At 35.1% G+C, this 19,355-nt stretch overlaps 1 protein-coding gene across 1 annotated transcript in view; it reads left to right on the top strand.

Annotated features, from left to right (window-relative positions):
* Window positions 1–19,355, top strand: part of ADGRV1 (adhesion G protein-coupled receptor V1) — a 503,044-nt gene that overhangs the window by 60,820 nt on the left and 422,869 nt on the right. The window contains exons 16-22 of the mRNA XM_081054450.1: window positions 6–169; window positions 1,258–1,381; window positions 1,907–2,173; window positions 6,770–6,896; window positions 7,616–7,833; window positions 8,712–9,455; window positions 11,775–12,148. Coding sequence (XP_080910576.1) covers window positions 6–169; window positions 1,258–1,381; window positions 1,907–2,173; window positions 6,770–6,896; window positions 7,616–7,833; window positions 8,712–9,455; window positions 11,775–12,148 — 2,018 coding nt within the window. The remainder of the gene's footprint in view (window positions 1–5; window positions 170–1,257; window positions 1,382–1,906; window positions 2,174–6,769; window positions 6,897–7,615; window positions 7,834–8,711; window positions 9,456–11,774; window positions 12,149–19,355) is intronic.

Below are 19,355 nucleotides of genomic sequence, written 5' to 3'. Positions count from 1 at the left end.
CACAGCTGTTTATGGTGTAATGAGAAATGGAGGCAACTTTGGTAATGTTAGTGTATCATGGGTGGTTAGTCCAGACTTTACACAAGATGTATTTCCCGTCCAAGGAACTATTTTCTTTGGAGATCAGGAATTTTCCAAAAACATCACCATTTACTCCCTTCAAGATGAGGTAAATGTTGCATATATAACTCTTTACTTGTTGTCATTGCTTAATTATTGTTTTTATTAAATAATTAAACATCTGGTAATATATTTTGTTGTGAATATATTGATAAAGAACTCAGGTATGATAATGTCTGACTATAAGACAGAAGAGAAATATTATTTTTGGTTTTTCTGAAGGCATTTTCAGCTCTTAGAACTGAGAGTGACCAGTGACACTGCATAGGTGTCAAATGTCAGGGATCCAGTTGAGAGAGAGGTGGAGTGCTTGCCTTGTGCTTCGGCCCTTTGAAAACAAGGGTACCCTCTACCAAGTATCCTACAGGTGTGATACACTCTCAGAATCAGGATCGTGGACCAGATGGATCATGGATTCAATGTGCCGTTCATCTTACTGCTAATGAAGAGGAAGAGCTCAGTAACAGAGGGAGTGGACCTTTCTGAGGGGAGCTGTGCTTCAAATAGCTATGGAAGCCTGTCTCCTTTCCTGCAAACTTGTCACTCAAGAGACAAAATTCCAACACTCTTCCATTTTAGGATGCAGAGAAGACCAGCTCATATAGATGAAGTGAAAGAGAAACAGTGGCCACCTGGGGATCTCTATAGGCTCAGAGATGTGAGGAATCTCATCTTGTTAGGACATGGGGATGATACACTGGGGTGAAACTTCAGTAATGTTTGTAAGTGGCATTTTGAGAGCCAGCTGAGCTTTTGCTACTATTATGAACTCAGTTCTAAATATGTCAAAAAGTTATTTTTCTTTTCATTTTTTTCTTGTAAGTAGCATATATCCCATTTTCATAAAGAAATATGACTAGCATTTCTATTTTTAGCTTATATAAGGCAAAATATCTATGGACATTTCATTTTATAGTGAGTCAAAATAAAGTCGCTGTTGGATGAATGACATTAAAATTTTGGGGGATCTAAGTCCTACTTAATTTAGGGTGGTTCTGCCTCAGAAATGGAAATGAACTTTAGTACTATTATTAATAGAACAATTTTTTTTTAAAAGATAAAAATAATTTAGGAGTATGTAATAGACTTATTTGTATAAATCATCTGACTTAAAACATGTATAACATTTTCCAAAAGATTCCAGAGGAAATGGAGGAATTTACCATTACCCTACTTAATGCCACTGGAGGAACTAAAATAGGAAATAGGACTACTGCAACTCTGAGGATTAGAAGAAATGATGACCCCATTTATTTTGCAGGTGATATTGCTATTTTATTTGAGTGAATTTACATCTTTCTTAAACAGAATATATGCATTTGTTCTACTAATCACTTTTGAGAAAGCACAATTGTTGCTTGTTTATATAGAATTTCATTATTTGTTTGGATGACCATATTTGATCTTTTTGACGTTTTTAGCAAATATTTTTAAAGATCTGAAGGAAAAAACAAAGTATGTTTTATTAGTTTTGTTCTCCCCCCAACTTCAAATCCCAAGGTATTTTCTTTACTTTGTGTAAAAAAACATTTTTCCATGTATGTGATTCACTGACAAATTGGGTGCTGAAGACAATGTATTCTGTAGACATTAGGACAAGAGGAAGACCATTGACTAGAAGTCATCAGAGGAGGCCTAATGTAGGAGTTGAGACCAGAACTGAATCTTTAAGCAAAGACACAGCAGAGGGCATTTCTTCTGGGGGCAGGGAGAAGCACAATGTGATCTGAAAATATGTAGTTTGAATCAGAAAAACTTAGATGTTCCTTCTTTATGAATATTTCAGAGCCTCGTGTAGTGAGGGTTCAGGAAGGTGAGACTGCTGACTTTACAGTTCTCAGAAATGGATCTGTTGATGTTGCCTGCACCATCCAATATGCCACCATGGATGGGAAGGCTACCGCAAGAGAGGGAGACTTTCTTCCTGTTGGAAAAGGAGAAACACTTGGGTTTGCAGTCGGAAGTAGAGAGCAGAAAATATCTGTATTCATTTATGAAGATGATATCCCAGAAGCAGATGAACACTTTTATATAATCCTCTTTAATTCAACAGGTAAATAACTTCTATTTTCATGACATATCTGTTGTTTCAGTGCTTTTATTAAAATGACATAAAATGCTACTCTCTAGTAGAGGTACCAAGTAATACTTAACCATCGTCTGTGACTGTTCCAAGTGCAAAATTGTTTCTTTGCTTTCTTAAGGAATGGGGTAAAGAATATATGTGTTGAAGCTTCATGAACCTGGTGTACTCTATGGCATTGTTTTTAATCTTTTTCACAATATAGCATACATAGAAAAATTATGATACTATATAAGGAATAAAAATCTTCTAGCTAAAGCTATGCTAAGCCTTGTCTAGTCACCCAAGGGCTTAGGGCATCAAGAAATCTGTAACTCATTGCCCTCCTAACAGAGTGCTGGGCATACTGGTTGGGAAGTTGCATTCTGTAGATGGCTCAGCCCAACTGGCTGTTTAATAATTCTCTACAGCTATTAGCCACAATGAATGACAATTTGCAAAGGGGAAAAGATAGGCTCTTCCTTCTTCTCATTACTATAAAACAGGGATGTTTTGACCCCAATATTTGACCCCGCCTTTAGTAAATTGGAGGGGCTGTAACTTTTTTTGATATTTATTTTATTTTAAGCATACAGAAAGCTATTTTTTTTCCTGACTTGAGAGTAAGTTGAAGACATGATACTCTTTCACCCCTGATGACATTAGGGTGTTTTTCCTACAAATAAGGACTTTCTCCTATATAACCACCACATTACCATTAAAAGCAAGAAGTTAACGTTGATACACTCATTGCCTCAGACCCTATTCAGATTTCTCCAGTTGTCTTAATTATGTCCATTCTAACAAAATGATCCTTTCCCAAATGATGCATTGCATTTAATTGTCATGTCTCTTTAATCTCTTCAAAATGGACTATTTCCTCTGTTTTTCCTTGATTTTTCATGATCTTTATAATGTAGAAGATTATAGATTAATTATTTTGTAGAAATGTCCCTCATTTGGGGTTTGTTTAATGTTTCCTCGTTATTAAATTCAGGTTTTTCATCCTTGGGAGGAATTTCGTAAAAGGTGATTCTGTGCTCTTATAGCCAGCCCTTCAGTTGTCAACACGATTTTGTTTTGTCCCTTTACTGTGATGTTCACTTTTACCACAATTTAAGTGGTGATGACCAGCCTTCTATACTAACTATACTTTTTTTCTTTGTAATTTGTAAATATTTTATGGGGAAGATACTTTAAAACTATGTAAATATCCTGTTATTCATCAAACTTTCAGTTTTTTCATTGATATATGTATCACTATGGACTCACAATTTCTGTTTAATGCAGTGGGTTTTATTTTGTTATCCTTATTTGTTTTGACTGTAAAATTGTCCCAGATTTGGCCAGTAGTAGCCTGTTCGAGATGACTGCTTTGTCTTTTTGACATGTCTTCCTCTTTCTGGCAAAGCAAACTGTTCCAAAGTCATCTTATACTTTTCCTGTCATTACCCTGAAATCAACCAGTTCTCCAAAGGGGCCCTTGTTTCTTTTAGGTTATTTAGAAACTAGGATCTGGGTATTAAGCATGCTTATTACTATAGTTATGCCCCTCCTATGTTCTCTTAGTGCAAAGAGATAGGGAATATATGTATGTGCCGTGTTTCCCTGAAAATAAGACTGGTTCTTATATTAAGGTTTGCTCCAAAAGATGCATTAGGGCTTATGTTCAGGAGATGTCATCCTGAAAAATCATCCTATGGCTTATTTTCCGGTTAGGTCTTGTTTTGGAGAAAACATGGTATGTATTACATTTTTATGTACACACATACACTTCTACATCTCTAGTTCTATATTCAGCTATTTATATTGAAAACCCTTTGTTCATACCATTATCTCCATTTCTGTCCAATATCACAAGGTTCATTTTATTTTTTTTCCTTTCTGTATTTGTCCCTTCCTTCTCTGATAGTAAGAAATACAGCTTCCGTTATCTTTATTTATATTTAGTATTTGATCAATTCTCCCTGTATATAACTGCTTTCCCTTTGCTTCTTTACCCTCTTCCCTCGATGACATTACCTTTCGTATGCCACTAGGGTTCTAGCTTCCTGCTCTAAGCCAACCCCCTTCCCCCATACGGATGCCCTCCCACTCCACTCAAACCCCACCATCCAACAGCAAGCTTTTCTCCTGTGGAGATGCCCAGCTAACACTGCATGAGGTCTTACACCTTGTGCTGGTCACTGTGGAGCCCTGCCCCCAGCCCACCCCAGTGTGAATGACTACCTTGTGTTCTACCTGTGTCTTTTGGACTGAAATATTCAGAGAGGAAGAGGAAAACAAAGATATCACTTAATTTTTGTTTGTGCTATGTTTCTCTATCTCCTTATCTCTTTGTGTTTCTCTTCATTTGTGTCTCTCTTCCTAGTCTTCTTCCTCTCTTTTTCATTTTTCACATTACTTACTAAAGAAAATCAGAAAAAGTAAAAGTAGAAACTATTATCTGGTGAGAAACATTTTGAGTTTATAGAATAATGGCCATAAAAGAAATTTCACAGTTGCAAAATACATAATCAGTCAGATCTTACATAGACCAAAAACATTTTGGTGATTCCAATCATTATCTAAAATTTAAATGAAGAAATTGCTACAGATAAAAATAATTTGGGTGAAGTAAAAGTGGAAAACAAAGTTTTTCTGTGAGGCAAGTTGATGAAGGAAAGACGTCTTTAAATAGAGTTGACTCTGGAAATAAGTTCTTGATGTCATTTATTAATTTGGTGTAATTCTGGTGAAAATCATTATGTCCAAGACATCTGAGGTCAAAATGTCAGTGGGGTTAAACTGTTGTCAGGAACAAAATGTCACTGTGATTAAAACAGTGGATCAAAACATGCTGAAACTCTTGTAAAGAGAATGGAAAATAACTCTGCAAGGAGAGGATGAGTTTATTTTGTAAGAGGTATCATTGGGGAAATATATTTTTTATTTTAAGAGAGAATGAGAGAGCGAGTGAGTGAGTGAGCCTGTGCCAGCTGTGAGTGGGCACCTGGCCTGAGGTATGTGTGCATATATACTGGCATTGCATTTGTCTTCAATATTTTTCCAGAAATGGAGACAATCTGAGCATCTAATGACTTTAGCTATGAAGAATTGGATGACAGAAATCTCTATTATTTGTGGTTTTTACATTCTTTCTTAGTTATTTCTCCTGTTCTTTTCTCTCTTCTATAATGTCCAAACATTGAGAGCCTGAGAGGATTGATGATGGGAGAGCTGGAGTGGGAGCTCTAACGTGGAGCTCTAACGTGACCTAAGTGCTGACAGTGGGTGTTTTTGTTTGATAGTTATTGTTCACAGTATATGCCCTGAGATTGAATTGTTGGACCAAAGGATTTGGCCATCCTTATAGCCCTTGTTAAATATTTTCAGTTCTTCCTGTGGAGAAACAATGACTTTTTTAGCACCACCTGTGCCATGTTGCATAACAAAGTGGAGTACAATTGTATATTTATGTAAATTATTTTGAATGTGCTGCTTTGCTCTACATATAGTTTCTGTTTCTACGATTTTAGTTTTAAGTGTTGTCCTCATCTAATTTTGAAAATTTTATTTGTGTCAGTTCAGCTAACATTCATTCATAAATGACTTCTGTGTACCAATTATTGATCATCTGCTCTGCTAGGGCATGGAATTGATTGAAAAGCATTTGTCCAACAAACTTACAGTGAAACTGTGTGTGTGTGTGTGTGTGTGTCTCTGTGCACGCATATGTATGTATGCTAATATGATGCAGTAATTGTTATGATATATTGACATAGTGTGAAGTGCTGTAGCAAAGCAGTGGAGCTTAACTTAACTTGGGAATTCAAGGAAGAATTCCTGAAAGAATTCAGGAATTCAGAAGAATTGTTGCTTGAACTGGGTCCGGAGACTTGATAAGAGTTAGGTGAATATAGATGGGGAGGACTTTTGCTCACATAGGGAACAACTGGAGCAATGAGGAAGAGCTGTGAACCTCAGGAAAGTGATGAGAACAGACCTAATGTATTGGCCGTAATTGTGCAAACATGCTGTGAAAAGAATTGGAGTAGAGGTCAGTCAAGTTCAACACCATAAAGATTGCTTTGTTCTAGGTATGACCAGATTAAACTCTGTTGCCTGGAGGAAGGATATAAAGGGAAATGTTCAAGCCAGTGATTCCAATAAACATGGACAGGAGTATTGTTGTCATGGGGATCATCTTTTCCTTATTTTTTATGAAATAAAAGAATCTACTTCAAAAAGTTGAAATTACATAAAGCTGTGTTATTTATCTCTAACTATTGAAGTGATTATTCCTGTTATGAAGAAATGTATCTTGTACGTTTTTCAGTAAAATAGTTCTTCTGTAGTTAAACATTTCCTCAAAAACAAGTCACATTAATCTTATTTAGGCATCTCTCTTTCTCTCTCTCTCTCGCTCTCGCTCTCGCTCTCGCTCTCTCTTTCTTCTTCTCCCCCCCCTCTCATATTTGTGACCTTCACTGAGGCAATTCTTGCTGAATTTTGCACTTTATCACAAATGGTTTCTTAATTAAAAATACAAATTTAACAGGAGGTTAACAACTTTTTGTTATTTTGCCTTTTCCATTTTTAATTTAGGCGATACAGTAGTGTATCAGTATGGAATAGCTACAGTGATCATTGAAGCCAATGATGACCCAAATGGTATTTTTACTTTGGAGCCGATAGACAAAGCTGTAGAAGAAGGAAAGACTAATGCATTTTGGTAAGCATATTTGGATAAGGCAAATCCAAATTGCATAGAGTAACATAAAATCTTAATGTAAAAATTGGACATAGTGATCTTTCAAAATGAAAAAAATTGGTTAAGAATTGAATAATTTCCATGTTGGCAGTCTGAATGAATTGTAACCTTTTTTAATACAATTGCCACTTATTAAAAACTAAAATAACACTTAAACTGGTAAGCAGAAATTATTCTCCTCACCCTCCTCACCCCAACTTCCATCCTTTGTCAGGACTGAGAGTCTTGACTATCCAAGGTTTTCTGGAACTCTTCTATCAAATGATATGTGACTATCCTTACCCTGTACTTTGCTTTTGAAGAACAGTGGCCAGTTCTCATCTAAATGTTTTTTGATTGGGCTTAGACGTTATCTTTCAGTTGGGACTTTGAAGACTGACTTTTAATGCTGCTTCTCTATTATTTACAGTTTTACTTCCTTCTTCCTTTTCCTAGAGATTCTTTATGGTTTTTCAGTAGGGACTGTCTGGCTGGTTTATATTAAGATGATAAATATAAGATGATATATATATATATCTTATAATACATATAAGATATGTATATATATCATCTTATAATATATATAAGATGATAAATAGTAAAACTATGTTTCTGAAATACAACAGAAAGCTCTTATTAGATTTAGATTCACTACCTATAAATTTTTCATAAAAATTAATTTCCTTTAATTTGTTGTGTAGGATTTTGAGGCACCGAGGACACTTTGGCAATGTTTCTGTGGCTTGGCAGCTGTTTCAGAATGATTCTGATTTGCAACCTGGACAAGAGTTCTATGGAACTTCAGGGACTGTAAACTTTATGGATGGAGAAGGAGCCAAACCAATAATTCTCCATGCTTTTCCAGATAAAATTCCTGAATTCAATGAGTTTTATATTTTAAAGCTTGTGAATATTTCAGGTGCTGTGTTTTCCTATCTATTTTATTTTACCACTAGAATTTAATATTTTATATTTAAATAATTAGAACCTTAAAGATAATACAATTAATGAAGAAGTAAGTGTATCTCGATTGTCTGGCTTTAAATGTCAAAATACCCTTTTTAATAGAAGTGTTATTTTTAACGTTCATTTTGTGGTCTTAGCTTGGTTAAATTTTATGGCTGGAGACTTACATCCATCCTCAAACTCGTAAATAAATTATTTTTCCCCATCCAAATATACCACATTTCCCTGAAAATAAGACCTAGCTGACAATCAGCTCTAATAAGTCTTTTGGAGCAAAAATTAATATAAGACCCGGTCTTATTTTACTATAATACAAGACCAGGTCATATTATATCGTATCATATATCATATATCATATATCATATCATATCATATCATATCTCATATCATATCATACCTGGTCATATTAATTTTTGCTCCAAAAGACACATTAGAGCTGATTGTCTGGCTAGGTCTTATTTTTGGGGAAACACAGTATCTCCAACAAAACATAAATGGAAGTTAGGAAGTAAGGATTCATGGTAGCTTAAAGCTTGGTCTTTGTGCCTTAATTTAAATAATCAATTTTCCCATCACTTTTAGTTTTAAGCACAAGAATTAAACCTCTCCTGTTAATATCCTCTTTTCAGGCTTGACTGGTTATTAATGAAATTATGCTGAACCAGAATACCCTTGAAAATGTTGTAAAAACTATATGGTGACCCTGTTGTTCATTGATTAAGGAGTAAATTATTTAAGCAGAAGTTTGCTAAACGCATTCTTTTTGTCTTCACCTTAAACTGGAAAGTCTTTCAAATTGTGGTTTCTTATTCATTGTAAGTTTTCTTATAGGTGGATCTCCAGGTCCTGGGGGCCAGCTAGCAGGAACCAACCTCCAGGTGACAGTAATGATTCCATTCAATGATGATCCCTTTGGAGTTTTTGTCTTGCATCCAGAGTGCTTAGAGAGAGAAGTGGCAGAAGATGTTCTCTCAGAAGACGATATGTCTTATATCACCAACTTCACCATCGTGAGGCAGCAGGGTGTCTTTGGCGATGTACGTGTAGGCTGGGAAATACTGTCCAGTGACTTCACTGCTGGTTTGCCTCCAATGATAGATTTTTTATTGGTTGGGGTTTTCCCTAGCACTGTGCGTTTACAACCACACATGCGGCGTCACCATAGTGGAACAGATGCTTTGTACTTCAGTGGACTAGAGGGTGCGTTTGGAACTGTTAATCCAAAATACCATCCCTCCAAGAACAACTCAATTGCCAACTTTACATTTTCAGCTTGGGTAATACCCAATGCCAATACAAATGGATTTGTTATAGCAAAAGATGATGGTAATGGAAGCATCTACTATGGGGTACAAATTCAAACAAATGAATCCCATGTGACACTTTCCCTTCATTACAAAACTTTGGGTTCCAATGCTACGTATATTGCCAAGACAACAATCACAAAATATTTAGAAGAAAACATTTGGCTTCATCTTCTAATTATCCTGGATGATGGTATAATTGAATTCTACCTTGATGGATATGCGATGCCCAGAGGAATCAGGAGTCTGAAAGGAGAAGCCATTACTGATGGTGAGTGTTATCTTTATAGCTGAGACACTGAATTTAGAATTTTAAAAAATTTGAGTTCTTAAAAAGGCTAACAGGCACTAACAAATCTTCTGTGTATTGGTTTAATTTTTTTAATTAAAACTATGTGCCCACCAAGACCATAAGTTTTGTTATGAGTGTTAGAGAAGTGAATCAGGCAAAGTCTTAGCCCTTGAGGTACCTGGCATAGGCTCTGAGAGAGAGATGTGCAAACAGATCACTTCAATACATTTCAGTAAGAGATAAAATATTTATGAAGGAGCAACATTTATTCCTCGTGATGTAGTAGGAGGCTTGGGGCGTGATATTTCAGATAGAGAAAAGAGCAAAGGTGTAGAACTGTGAAACAGGGTATTGTGTTTGGAGAACTGCTGCGAGCTCAATATTGCTGGAGGTGAAGGGTGGTGGGGATAAGGTTTAAGAGGAATCAGAAGAGAAATATTACATTTAAAAAGCAGCATTACAAGAGTTAAAGTATCAGGAGGTAAGTTGGTGAAATCCATGGACTACTTTGAAGAGATCATTTTTGTCGTCTTTGAGATGGATACTGTGAGAAACACATTTGCATGTTTACACACAAATACTGGTTATTGCCATTATAATCACCAATACCCTTCCAGCCCTTCTCTCCTGTGATTTGATTCTGTTTTTTATTGAGTAAGAAAGTAGAGCAGAGCTTATCTGGTTATAGCTTAATAGAATATTTTCCTTCTGAACCTCCTGCACTAGATATCTGGTTATATATTTTTTTCCTACTGGGAGTAAAGATAGACAAAAGAAAAAACATGCACACGCTACAGATTTTAACCCCAGTGCTTGGGCTTACAGACCTCTATGGCATAAATTATTCATCTTTTAATTGTGTGAATATATACGTATATCTGTTAACATTGATTCCTCTGGTGATAGCTGGGTGGTAGAATTGAGAATGGGAAAGACTGGGGGAAGTAAGAGCCGGGGTTTCTTTTCTCTGTTTAGCTTACTGCAAGTACTTATATTGTTTTTTTAATTCATAACTTGGAAAGAAAATTGAAAAAGTATATATATATATATATTTTCAAGTTATTAATGAAATACAGTGTATGTTACATATTATAAAACATGTAAAAGTGTACATATCATAAGGGTACAGGTAATAGATGAATTTTTAAATACTTTAAATTCATCAGTTTTCGCATCCATGTAATTAGTCCCCAGATCAAGAAACGCATTCCAGAAATCCTTTTTGGCTCTTCTCCAGCCACTAATTCACTGTCTTGCCCACCTACTATTGCCATTTCTAAGAGCACAAGAGTAGCTTTTCCTGTTTTTTAATTTATGTAAATAAAATTGAGCAGTGTGTACACTTAAGTGTCTGGCTTCTTTTGCTCACTATTGTTTTTGAGGTTCATTTACATTTTTGCCTGTTGTAGATATTTTACTCTCATTACTATGTAGTCAGCCCAGAACCACTGAAGAAGACATTGGACAACTGTGATAATAATGTGCAGGATACTTGTGACTACTCTAAAAGAGCTATCTGGGTAGTGACTTGTAAAACTGCCTTGATTGATGATATTGATAAGAAATATTACTTGTACATTTTCCCCAAACCACTGCCAAGCTCTCATCTTACAAAAGTATTTTAGTTGAGTTATCGGAGGGGGAATAATGAATAAAAATTGGTGAATTCCTGAAAAGGGATTACTAAGGTATAGTAATGCAGTTGGGCTGCATATTATTATTACCATGAAAAAGTCCCTAAGATTTTGCATATAATGTTATTCCTGGGAAGAAAAAGGATACTTCGTTAGAATCCATTGCATTAGTTTTTTGGATAAAGAGTTATATTTGGTTCACAAAAATTCTTTTCCTGAATTGTCACAACTTTAATTCAAGACAAATTTTTAACCGATCAAGCCTTGAAATTTTCAGAGAATAGTAATACTAAAGTTTTGAAATTGTGAGTGCATTGAATCATTCCATTCTTGGATGTGCACTGAAATTTTAAAATTCTCTGGAATAAACTTCTTTGCAAATATACACACATGCATACATATATTCATATATACACATGCATACACATTTACATAATATACTTTAGTACAAAATATCTTAAGTCCCAGTGATTACTGATTCATTTCTCATCATAACAGAAAGAGCCTTTATTTGATTATATTCTAGTTATGAAAAAGCTTTACTTGTCTAATAAAATCTTTCAATAAAATTGCTTTACTTTCTGAATCACACTGATAATTTAGGATAGGATAGTTGTGGTTATTGTAGCATCTCTAATTTCAGGTCTAATTTCTCTAATTTCAGGTCCTGGAACACTGAGAATTGGGGCAGGAATGAATGGCAGTGACAGATTTACAGGGCTGATGCAGGATGTGAGGTTCTATGAGAGGAAACTGACCCTTGAAGAAATTTATGAACTTCATGCCATGCCAGCAAAAAGTGATTTACACCCTATTTCTGGGTATCTGGAGTTCAGACAGGGAGAAACTAACAAATCATTCATTATTTCTGCAAGAGATGACAATGAAGAGGAAGGAAAAGAGTTATTCATCCTTAAACTAGTTTCTGTATATGGAGGAGCTCGTATTTCTGAAGAGAATACCACAGCAAGATTAATAATACAAAAAAGTGACAATGCCAATGGCTTGTTTGGTTTCACAGGAGCTTGTATACCAGAGGTAAGTAATGAGCTTGGAGAATTTGGGGATTAAAAAATTTATTGCAGATGGGTTGGTTTGGGAGTGGGCTTTTATTGGGTAAGATTGCTTGAGTATCTAGTCTAAGCCCAGACGTATGCTGGAGCCAGCGGTTGCAAATGTAAGTTAACAAGTTAGCAAATGAAACTATAGCAGTTCTCTTTAAAGTTAATGCATTTCACAGAATGTATAATTATACCCCACATGTAATTTATTTTTCAGCTACTATTTTGATACCACATTAATAAATGAAATAATATATATTGAGAGTGTCTGTGAATAATTGTCATTGAAACTATTAAAATGTGATTTTTTTTGAAGTTTTTTTTCCCACATATGAAATGTACTTAACTGGTCAGTTACAACATTCTTCCCTGTTGGGTGTAAATGCCTTTTTGATCAACTTTCTTGGCCAGTTTAATTCATTAGGCTGTTTTACTGTTGTTATCAGTTCTTTCTAAGTTTTCACAGATTCGTAATCATCTTGGTTTCCTGTTCAAGTAATAGGAGATCTCGTGGAACAACTTCACAGGTGTCTTGTGTGACAGCAACAGCTCAGTGCCCATGAAAGGATGCCAAGGAATAAGAGAGTTTTTCTCTTTGCAAGTTGATTCTCATTGGTTTAGAAGGGTGTATATGTAAATTGAAGTGATTAAGAAAACCACCAATGATTAGAGGTTGGAAAAAATATCTGGGTCATAGGCCTCCTCATTGCTCAAATTTGGATGCCTGACTCTCTGTAGTGACTTATTGTCTCTCTTAGCTCTTTGGTTTGGGCACAATCATAAGAAATCTTCAAATAGTGGTCTTTTTCTATATTAGAAATAGAATATCCTAGAGTAGGGAGGACAAATATCATACAAATCTATAACTTAAGAAAGAAATATGTTTATTTATAATGATAGTACCTTTAAATCTTCAGTCCTCAAAGAACTTTACATGTTAAGATATTTTTATGCATCTCTCTGACAATCCACAATATAGCAAAAGCAGTGGTTGCCAAAACTGCTGGCTGCTAGTGCCTTCGTAGGTATAAAGGGAGTGGCACCAAACTGTCCCAGTTGTCATTGTTTTATTCGTCCCCAAATGCCCGTAGTTTAAAAGTTGCAACTTTCACTTAAGAATATTTTTGATGACGGAGTACAAAATATTAAGTTGATAAAATCTCAACCCTTGAATCCCTGCCTTTTTAATGTTCCATGTCATAAAATGAGAAGCATAAATAAACACTTCTGCTACATTAACAAAACATGATAGTTGCCTGAAAGAAAAGTACTTGTGCATATATTGAGTTGTGAGCTGAATTAGCTGCTTTTCTTATGGAACACCATTTTTACTTGAAAGACTGAATGGCAAATTTTGCTTATTTGGAATTAGGTATCTGACAGTCATTTTCATGGAAATGAATATAGCGAGCCAGTGACTACCGGTAGGAGGAAACAACTGATGGTACTTGTTGCTGGTGCTAAAAATTTGAAGTTTCAAACAGAAATTTGAATTTTGGAACCTTTTATCTGCCAAAGTGAACTTGGCTGTTTCCCAGTACTTCAAGACTTCTCAGATAAGATTGATAATGATATTAGCAGGGGCGATTTATTCATTTTGTATAATAAAATGTGTCCATGTTTGGAAGATCTCTATAACTCACTGAACCAATTTTTCCAAATAATATATATTGTTACAGAATCATGCATAGGTAAAAGATTGATTTGAAATGCAAGATAGACCAATGGATATTAAGGTATTACAGTATGATTCTACACTGCTACTAAACTCTAAGAAACTACCACTTGTCCAATATTGGTTATAATATTGAGGAAGAATACTCACAACTATCTGTAAAGACTATTAAAATCCTTCTCCTTTTCCACTCATATGTTTACATGAGGCTTTATATGTTTCTATACTTCAACCAAAATAACAGCAGCAACAGACAAATTGATATCAAAAGGCAATATGAAAATCTAGCTACCTTCTATTAAGCTAGATATGGAGATTTGTAAAAATGTAAAGCAGTGCCCCCTTATTACTAAGTCCCAAATCCAAATAACCAAAATTTGTCATTCAGTCTTTCAAATAAAAATGGTGTTCCATGAAAAAAGCAGTTAATTCAGCTCACAACTCATTATCTGCAGAAGCACTATTCTTTAAGGTAACTATCATGTTTTGTTAATGCAGCAGAAGTGTTTTAGTTATGCTTCTCATTTTTTTGTTTTAGAAAACATAGTTCTTTCTCATAAAATATGTTGCCTATGTTAGCATGTAATGAGTTTATTATTGATGTTTTAAAATGGGTTAATATATCAATATGTAATTCTTTTTCAATTTTTATTTGTATAATGGTAAATATCAACAGATTTTTCTAATGCAAGCAGAAATCTCCTTGAGATTCTCAATAATTTTTGTGAGCATCCAGGCGTCCTGAAACTAAAGTGTTTGAGAACTGCCAGGTTAATCTATGCCTGGAATTGTCTTCAGAGTTTAAATGTTATGGTTATTTGCTTCATTTACAGAAATAAAAATCAGTCACTTCCATAGATTCTTCTGCATTGTGTTGTCGCAGTGACATTGAAAAGTTAACTTTTTTTCTTATCCCTTCAAAAATACTGACGGCAATAGAGATCCTTTAAAGATTTCTGAGTTATGTTATTTTACATTTTTTGTAGATTTATATGACACAAATATTAAAGTTAAAATGGAAGCATAATCCCATGTTAAATAAATAATGAAAATATATAGACTATTACATAGTCTACTACTTGACATATTGAAAGTGGTAATTATTTTGTGAGTTGTTCCCTCCTAACAAGGAACACCATGTCCTAGCAAATACCGTGTTTGCCCAAAAATAAGACATAGCTGGATCATCAGCTCTAATGCGTATTTGAGAGCAAAAATTAAAATATAATATAATACTGAGTCATATTAATTTTGCTCCAAAAGGCACATTAGAGTGGTTGGTCCAGCTAGGTCTTATTTTTGGGGAAATACGGTAGCAGTTGCTTAATAAATTACAATTGAAAGAATGAATACACCTGTATGCAGTTGAGAGCCCTGATGGGGAACTCCAAGTAGATTTTTGGCTTCCAAGTGGGATCTGTACTGAACAGATGACTAATTTTTGTTGGATCTGTAGCCTAGTAACCACATTGCCTTCCTGTATTTGGTTATTTTGTGAACTTTATGTGTTATTTTCTGTCCATCTTATTTTAGTTCTGTTTTTGTATGTTCTATGATCTTCTATACCAGATAATTATAAGTAATGACATTGTTTTTCATACTGATTCATATAACTTGCTAGTCTTCATTATTTTACTTGCATAACGAATACTTGCAATATGTTTTATATTTATAAACTCCCAACTTAAGAATAAATTGAGAGACATTTTGAGAGGATCTTTATAAAAATGAGAAAATTATTTAACTTGGACTCTGTTTGGTTTTAAGTGCCTGCCATATGTTATGTGAATAGATTACTTTAGATATGAGTGATAGTGATATAATCTGATATCACAGATCATCACCCAAGCATGAAACAAAATAAAAAATTAATTGAATGTGTAATTTGTTCAGCTTTAATCTTCTATTTCAATAGAGAAAGCCAATTCATGGCTCAGAACAGTACATTCTTTTTTTTAGGAAAATATATTTAAAGAACTCTTCTCATTGTTAACCATTATAATTACTCTTTTGCTGATCTGAAGATTTAGTAAATTACTGACTCAAGAGAAAACAGTAGTGGCTACTATTGTTTCTTGTGAAATATGTTCTGATATTACTTGATGTTATGCCCCTTCGTGTACTGGAATAAACATTTTCTTGTATCATGATTCTAAAGTCAGTTAGATGAATATCTTAATACTAGAAAAAACATTTTTTAACAATTCGATTTATTCTCTATGTTTTAATCTTCTGGTATTAATAATTTCATCATCTACTCCAGTATTTCCCATATTGGACAACCTTGGTCAGAAATATCAAGTTCATATTTTTGGATACCATTCCTGATTCGAGATCTCATTCCAGAAACAGAATCTCAGGCAGGGGAATGGGATGGCAAGCAAAAGGCTGAATTTTAAAAATATTGTAAAATGGACAATTTCATACATGTATAAAAACAGAGAAAATAAAGTAGTGAACCTCAGTGAGCCATCACCTGACTTCAACATTTATCAGCCTTTTGCCAATCTTATTTCATCTTTTTTTGACTGAAGTAATTTTTAAAGCAAATCTCAGGCATTATGTAATTTTTCATGTCATAAGTACGAAAGGTGGATTTTTAACAAGCATCCTACCTGACTATTTTATGGACCCTTTACATTTGAAACTTCTTCCCTAATGGAAATTTTAGAGTTTACTTTACTGTATTAATTATTCATTAAATTTTCTTTGAAATTTTGATGTGTAGCATGTACTGACACAGTTACATTGGATTTGTATAGTCTTTTTTTTCTTCTTATTTTTAAAACTGAAAACAGTTAGTAGATGATAGATTTTGATGAAGGCTTTTCTAAAGAAAGTGTGGTTTGATAACTTTTCACCATGATTGCTTTAAGCAAAAAGCTTCTTTCTTAATTCGGCATGGTAATGCTTCTTGACTTGGTAGAAAGTTGTAAGGAAACATCACAGGTTCCTGAGTGTATCTTTGGATCTACTTAATGTCTGCCTCTTAAAAAAGAAATGCTGAATATTAAGATATTCATATTAATGATTTGTTTATTAACTTAAATCATTTAAAATGTTCACTCTGATTAAAATTTGGGTGGGAAAATGGAGCAAATCTGTTCCAATTGTGATAGGAATCGAAATACATGGGAATTAGTTTGCTTTTTCAACACGTAAGCATATACATTTTTTGAAAAAAGGAGGGGATGTTTTTCATGTAGCATTTTTTTTTGTTATTGTGTATGTGCGTCTGTATTTTCAGAGGAATAAATATATATATATTTTTTTACAACTTATATATTGCTAAGTACCATGTGAGGCACTTGTTTAATCTCTACCAAAATCTATGAGACATTATGATCTTCATTTTAAGAAGAGATTGCTGAGACTGAGAATGTTTAATAAGTGGTAAAGAAGCTCAGGACTGTTTGACCTTAAAGCCGTAATCTTTTCCCCACACATTTGTTTGTGTACCAGTCTGCTATGGTGAAAGTGATGCTGTAAATGCCTATGTGGAAATTAAATTAGATGCTGTATTGAGCATCTGGGTCTCTTTGCTGCTTGCTCTTCTCCTAGGCCTCTTAGGGTTGGAGGGCCCCACCTTTAGAACAGTCAGTTCTGCCATAATGTGATAAATGGGTTCCTAAATGCAATAGATGGGTTCCATTATGCGATACATGGGTTCCTAAAAATCACCTGAGTATGCCAAATTACTGAAAAACACAGAACTTATGGGGAAGGTGTATTAGGAGAACGCTACTCAAAAACTTGGTCAATGACATGTGAAAAGGAAGATAGGGACCTATTGCAAGTCAGTTTTACACAATAAATGTTCAATACTTAAATACTACAATAAATATAGTATATACCTTGAAAAAAATCCTTAAGTTTGCTTGTGGAAGGGCGTATCAGAGGAATTGTGGCTTGTATGTTATTGTGAAGTGATGGAAGGAGCGTTGTCTGAAATCAGAGGGAAGTTGTCACATTAGATGCAGATAAGAGTGGATGGTAACACACGGGCTAAACTGAGGTAACTGGTAGATGTTTAAGGGGTGTGTGTGTGTGTGTTTGTGTATTCCTACATAGCTTGTTTCAAGTGGTTACAGTTTTCTGTGTTCACCATGTTTCTAGTGATAAAATCACAAATAAGTAAATGTGAAATCCATGTTGTGTTAAAACTCCTCTCTGATAGATCAGTTGTGTTGGAACAAGTTCATGATTTCAAAACCAGTGTTACAGCAGAACTGACTTGTACTTGGTCCTCTTCTCTCCATCTATGCTTACTTCTCTTGTTGTTTTATCTAGTCCTTAAATACCATTTTTATAATTCTGTATTTATATACCATTTGTCATGGGCTTAAATAGCATTTATATACTGATGCCTCCAAAATTTGCAATGTCAATCTTGGCCTCTTTACAAAATTCCAGACTCATTTCTCCAGCTGCCTACTTGACACATCTCTTGGATATTTAATAGATATTTCAAACTGGACATATTTAAAACTAAACTCTTTTACCTTTACTCCTAAACCTGTTACTAACTGATGGGGGAGGAAAAATCAAGCCTGCCTCAAAACCTATTGTCTATCAAGCCTGACCGGGCTTATGTGTTGGTTCTTGCTGAATGTGGGCTGCTACCACTCTACCGCTCCATTCAGGAGTGGCTCTGAAGGACAAGGGCAGAGCTATGGACAGACCACTTAGCCATTCATCTTATGTGGAGGGAGAAGTGGTTCGAAGCATGAAGATAGTGTATCTCTGAGCAGAGCTAATGATGTAGTGGATCGGTCTGGAAGAATCTAATCGAGAGATCAGGAAGTTTGGGGAAGAGTCATGTGAATAGACCACTGGGAGTATAAACTAACTATGAGGGGCCATTTCCCGAAAGTCTCTCAACAACCAGGAAGTTAGGATGAGGCATTGACTAGCTGTCAGCAGACTCCTCCACCACCACAAAGCCATCAAATGAGTGATGAAATGAGGCTACATTTCGGTCTGATCACATGGCTGCCTCTTACCAAGACTGATCTAGCAACTGTTGCTCCTGTATGCTGTGTATGTCCATACTGTTGTATGTCCAACTGTTGCTCCTACTCCAAACAGCAAGTAGCAAAGATCAAAGCTAAGTACTTTTTAATGTGCTATTAAGTGGCGGGTTGATCCCAACCAGTCCCTTTTACTCCAGGGCAGTGTGGGGGGGGGGGCGGTAGCAACTCATTATTATTGGAATGAATCCTTTAGCTAATGAGTTTATCTTCCTAGTACCTCTGCCATACCATCTGAATGAATTCGCATTGTATCCACGGGGGACCTGCATCATATTACCTGAAAGGGACTTGTACTTTGTGAAGGAGGTGTAACAATGCGCAGTCATAGGATTCCCTGACTTGACCATATATCACATAACCTGTAGCAGCTGGCCTAGTGTAACAATGGGATTGCCGGATGAAGACTCAGCCATGGTGCCAGCTCAGGGACATCTTGTAGGTTTGGGATGTTGTCCTCCATATGTGTATCCGGTGAC

This window comes from Rhinolophus hipposideros (assembly GCF_964194185.1).
Source record: "Rhinolophus hipposideros genome assembly, chromosome: 7".
Taxonomy (NCBI): Eukaryota; Metazoa; Chordata; class Mammalia; order Chiroptera; family Rhinolophidae; genus Rhinolophus; species Rhinolophus hipposideros.
Note: the sequence above shows the minus strand (reverse complement) of the source record. Positions and strands in the feature narration are given on the sequence as shown.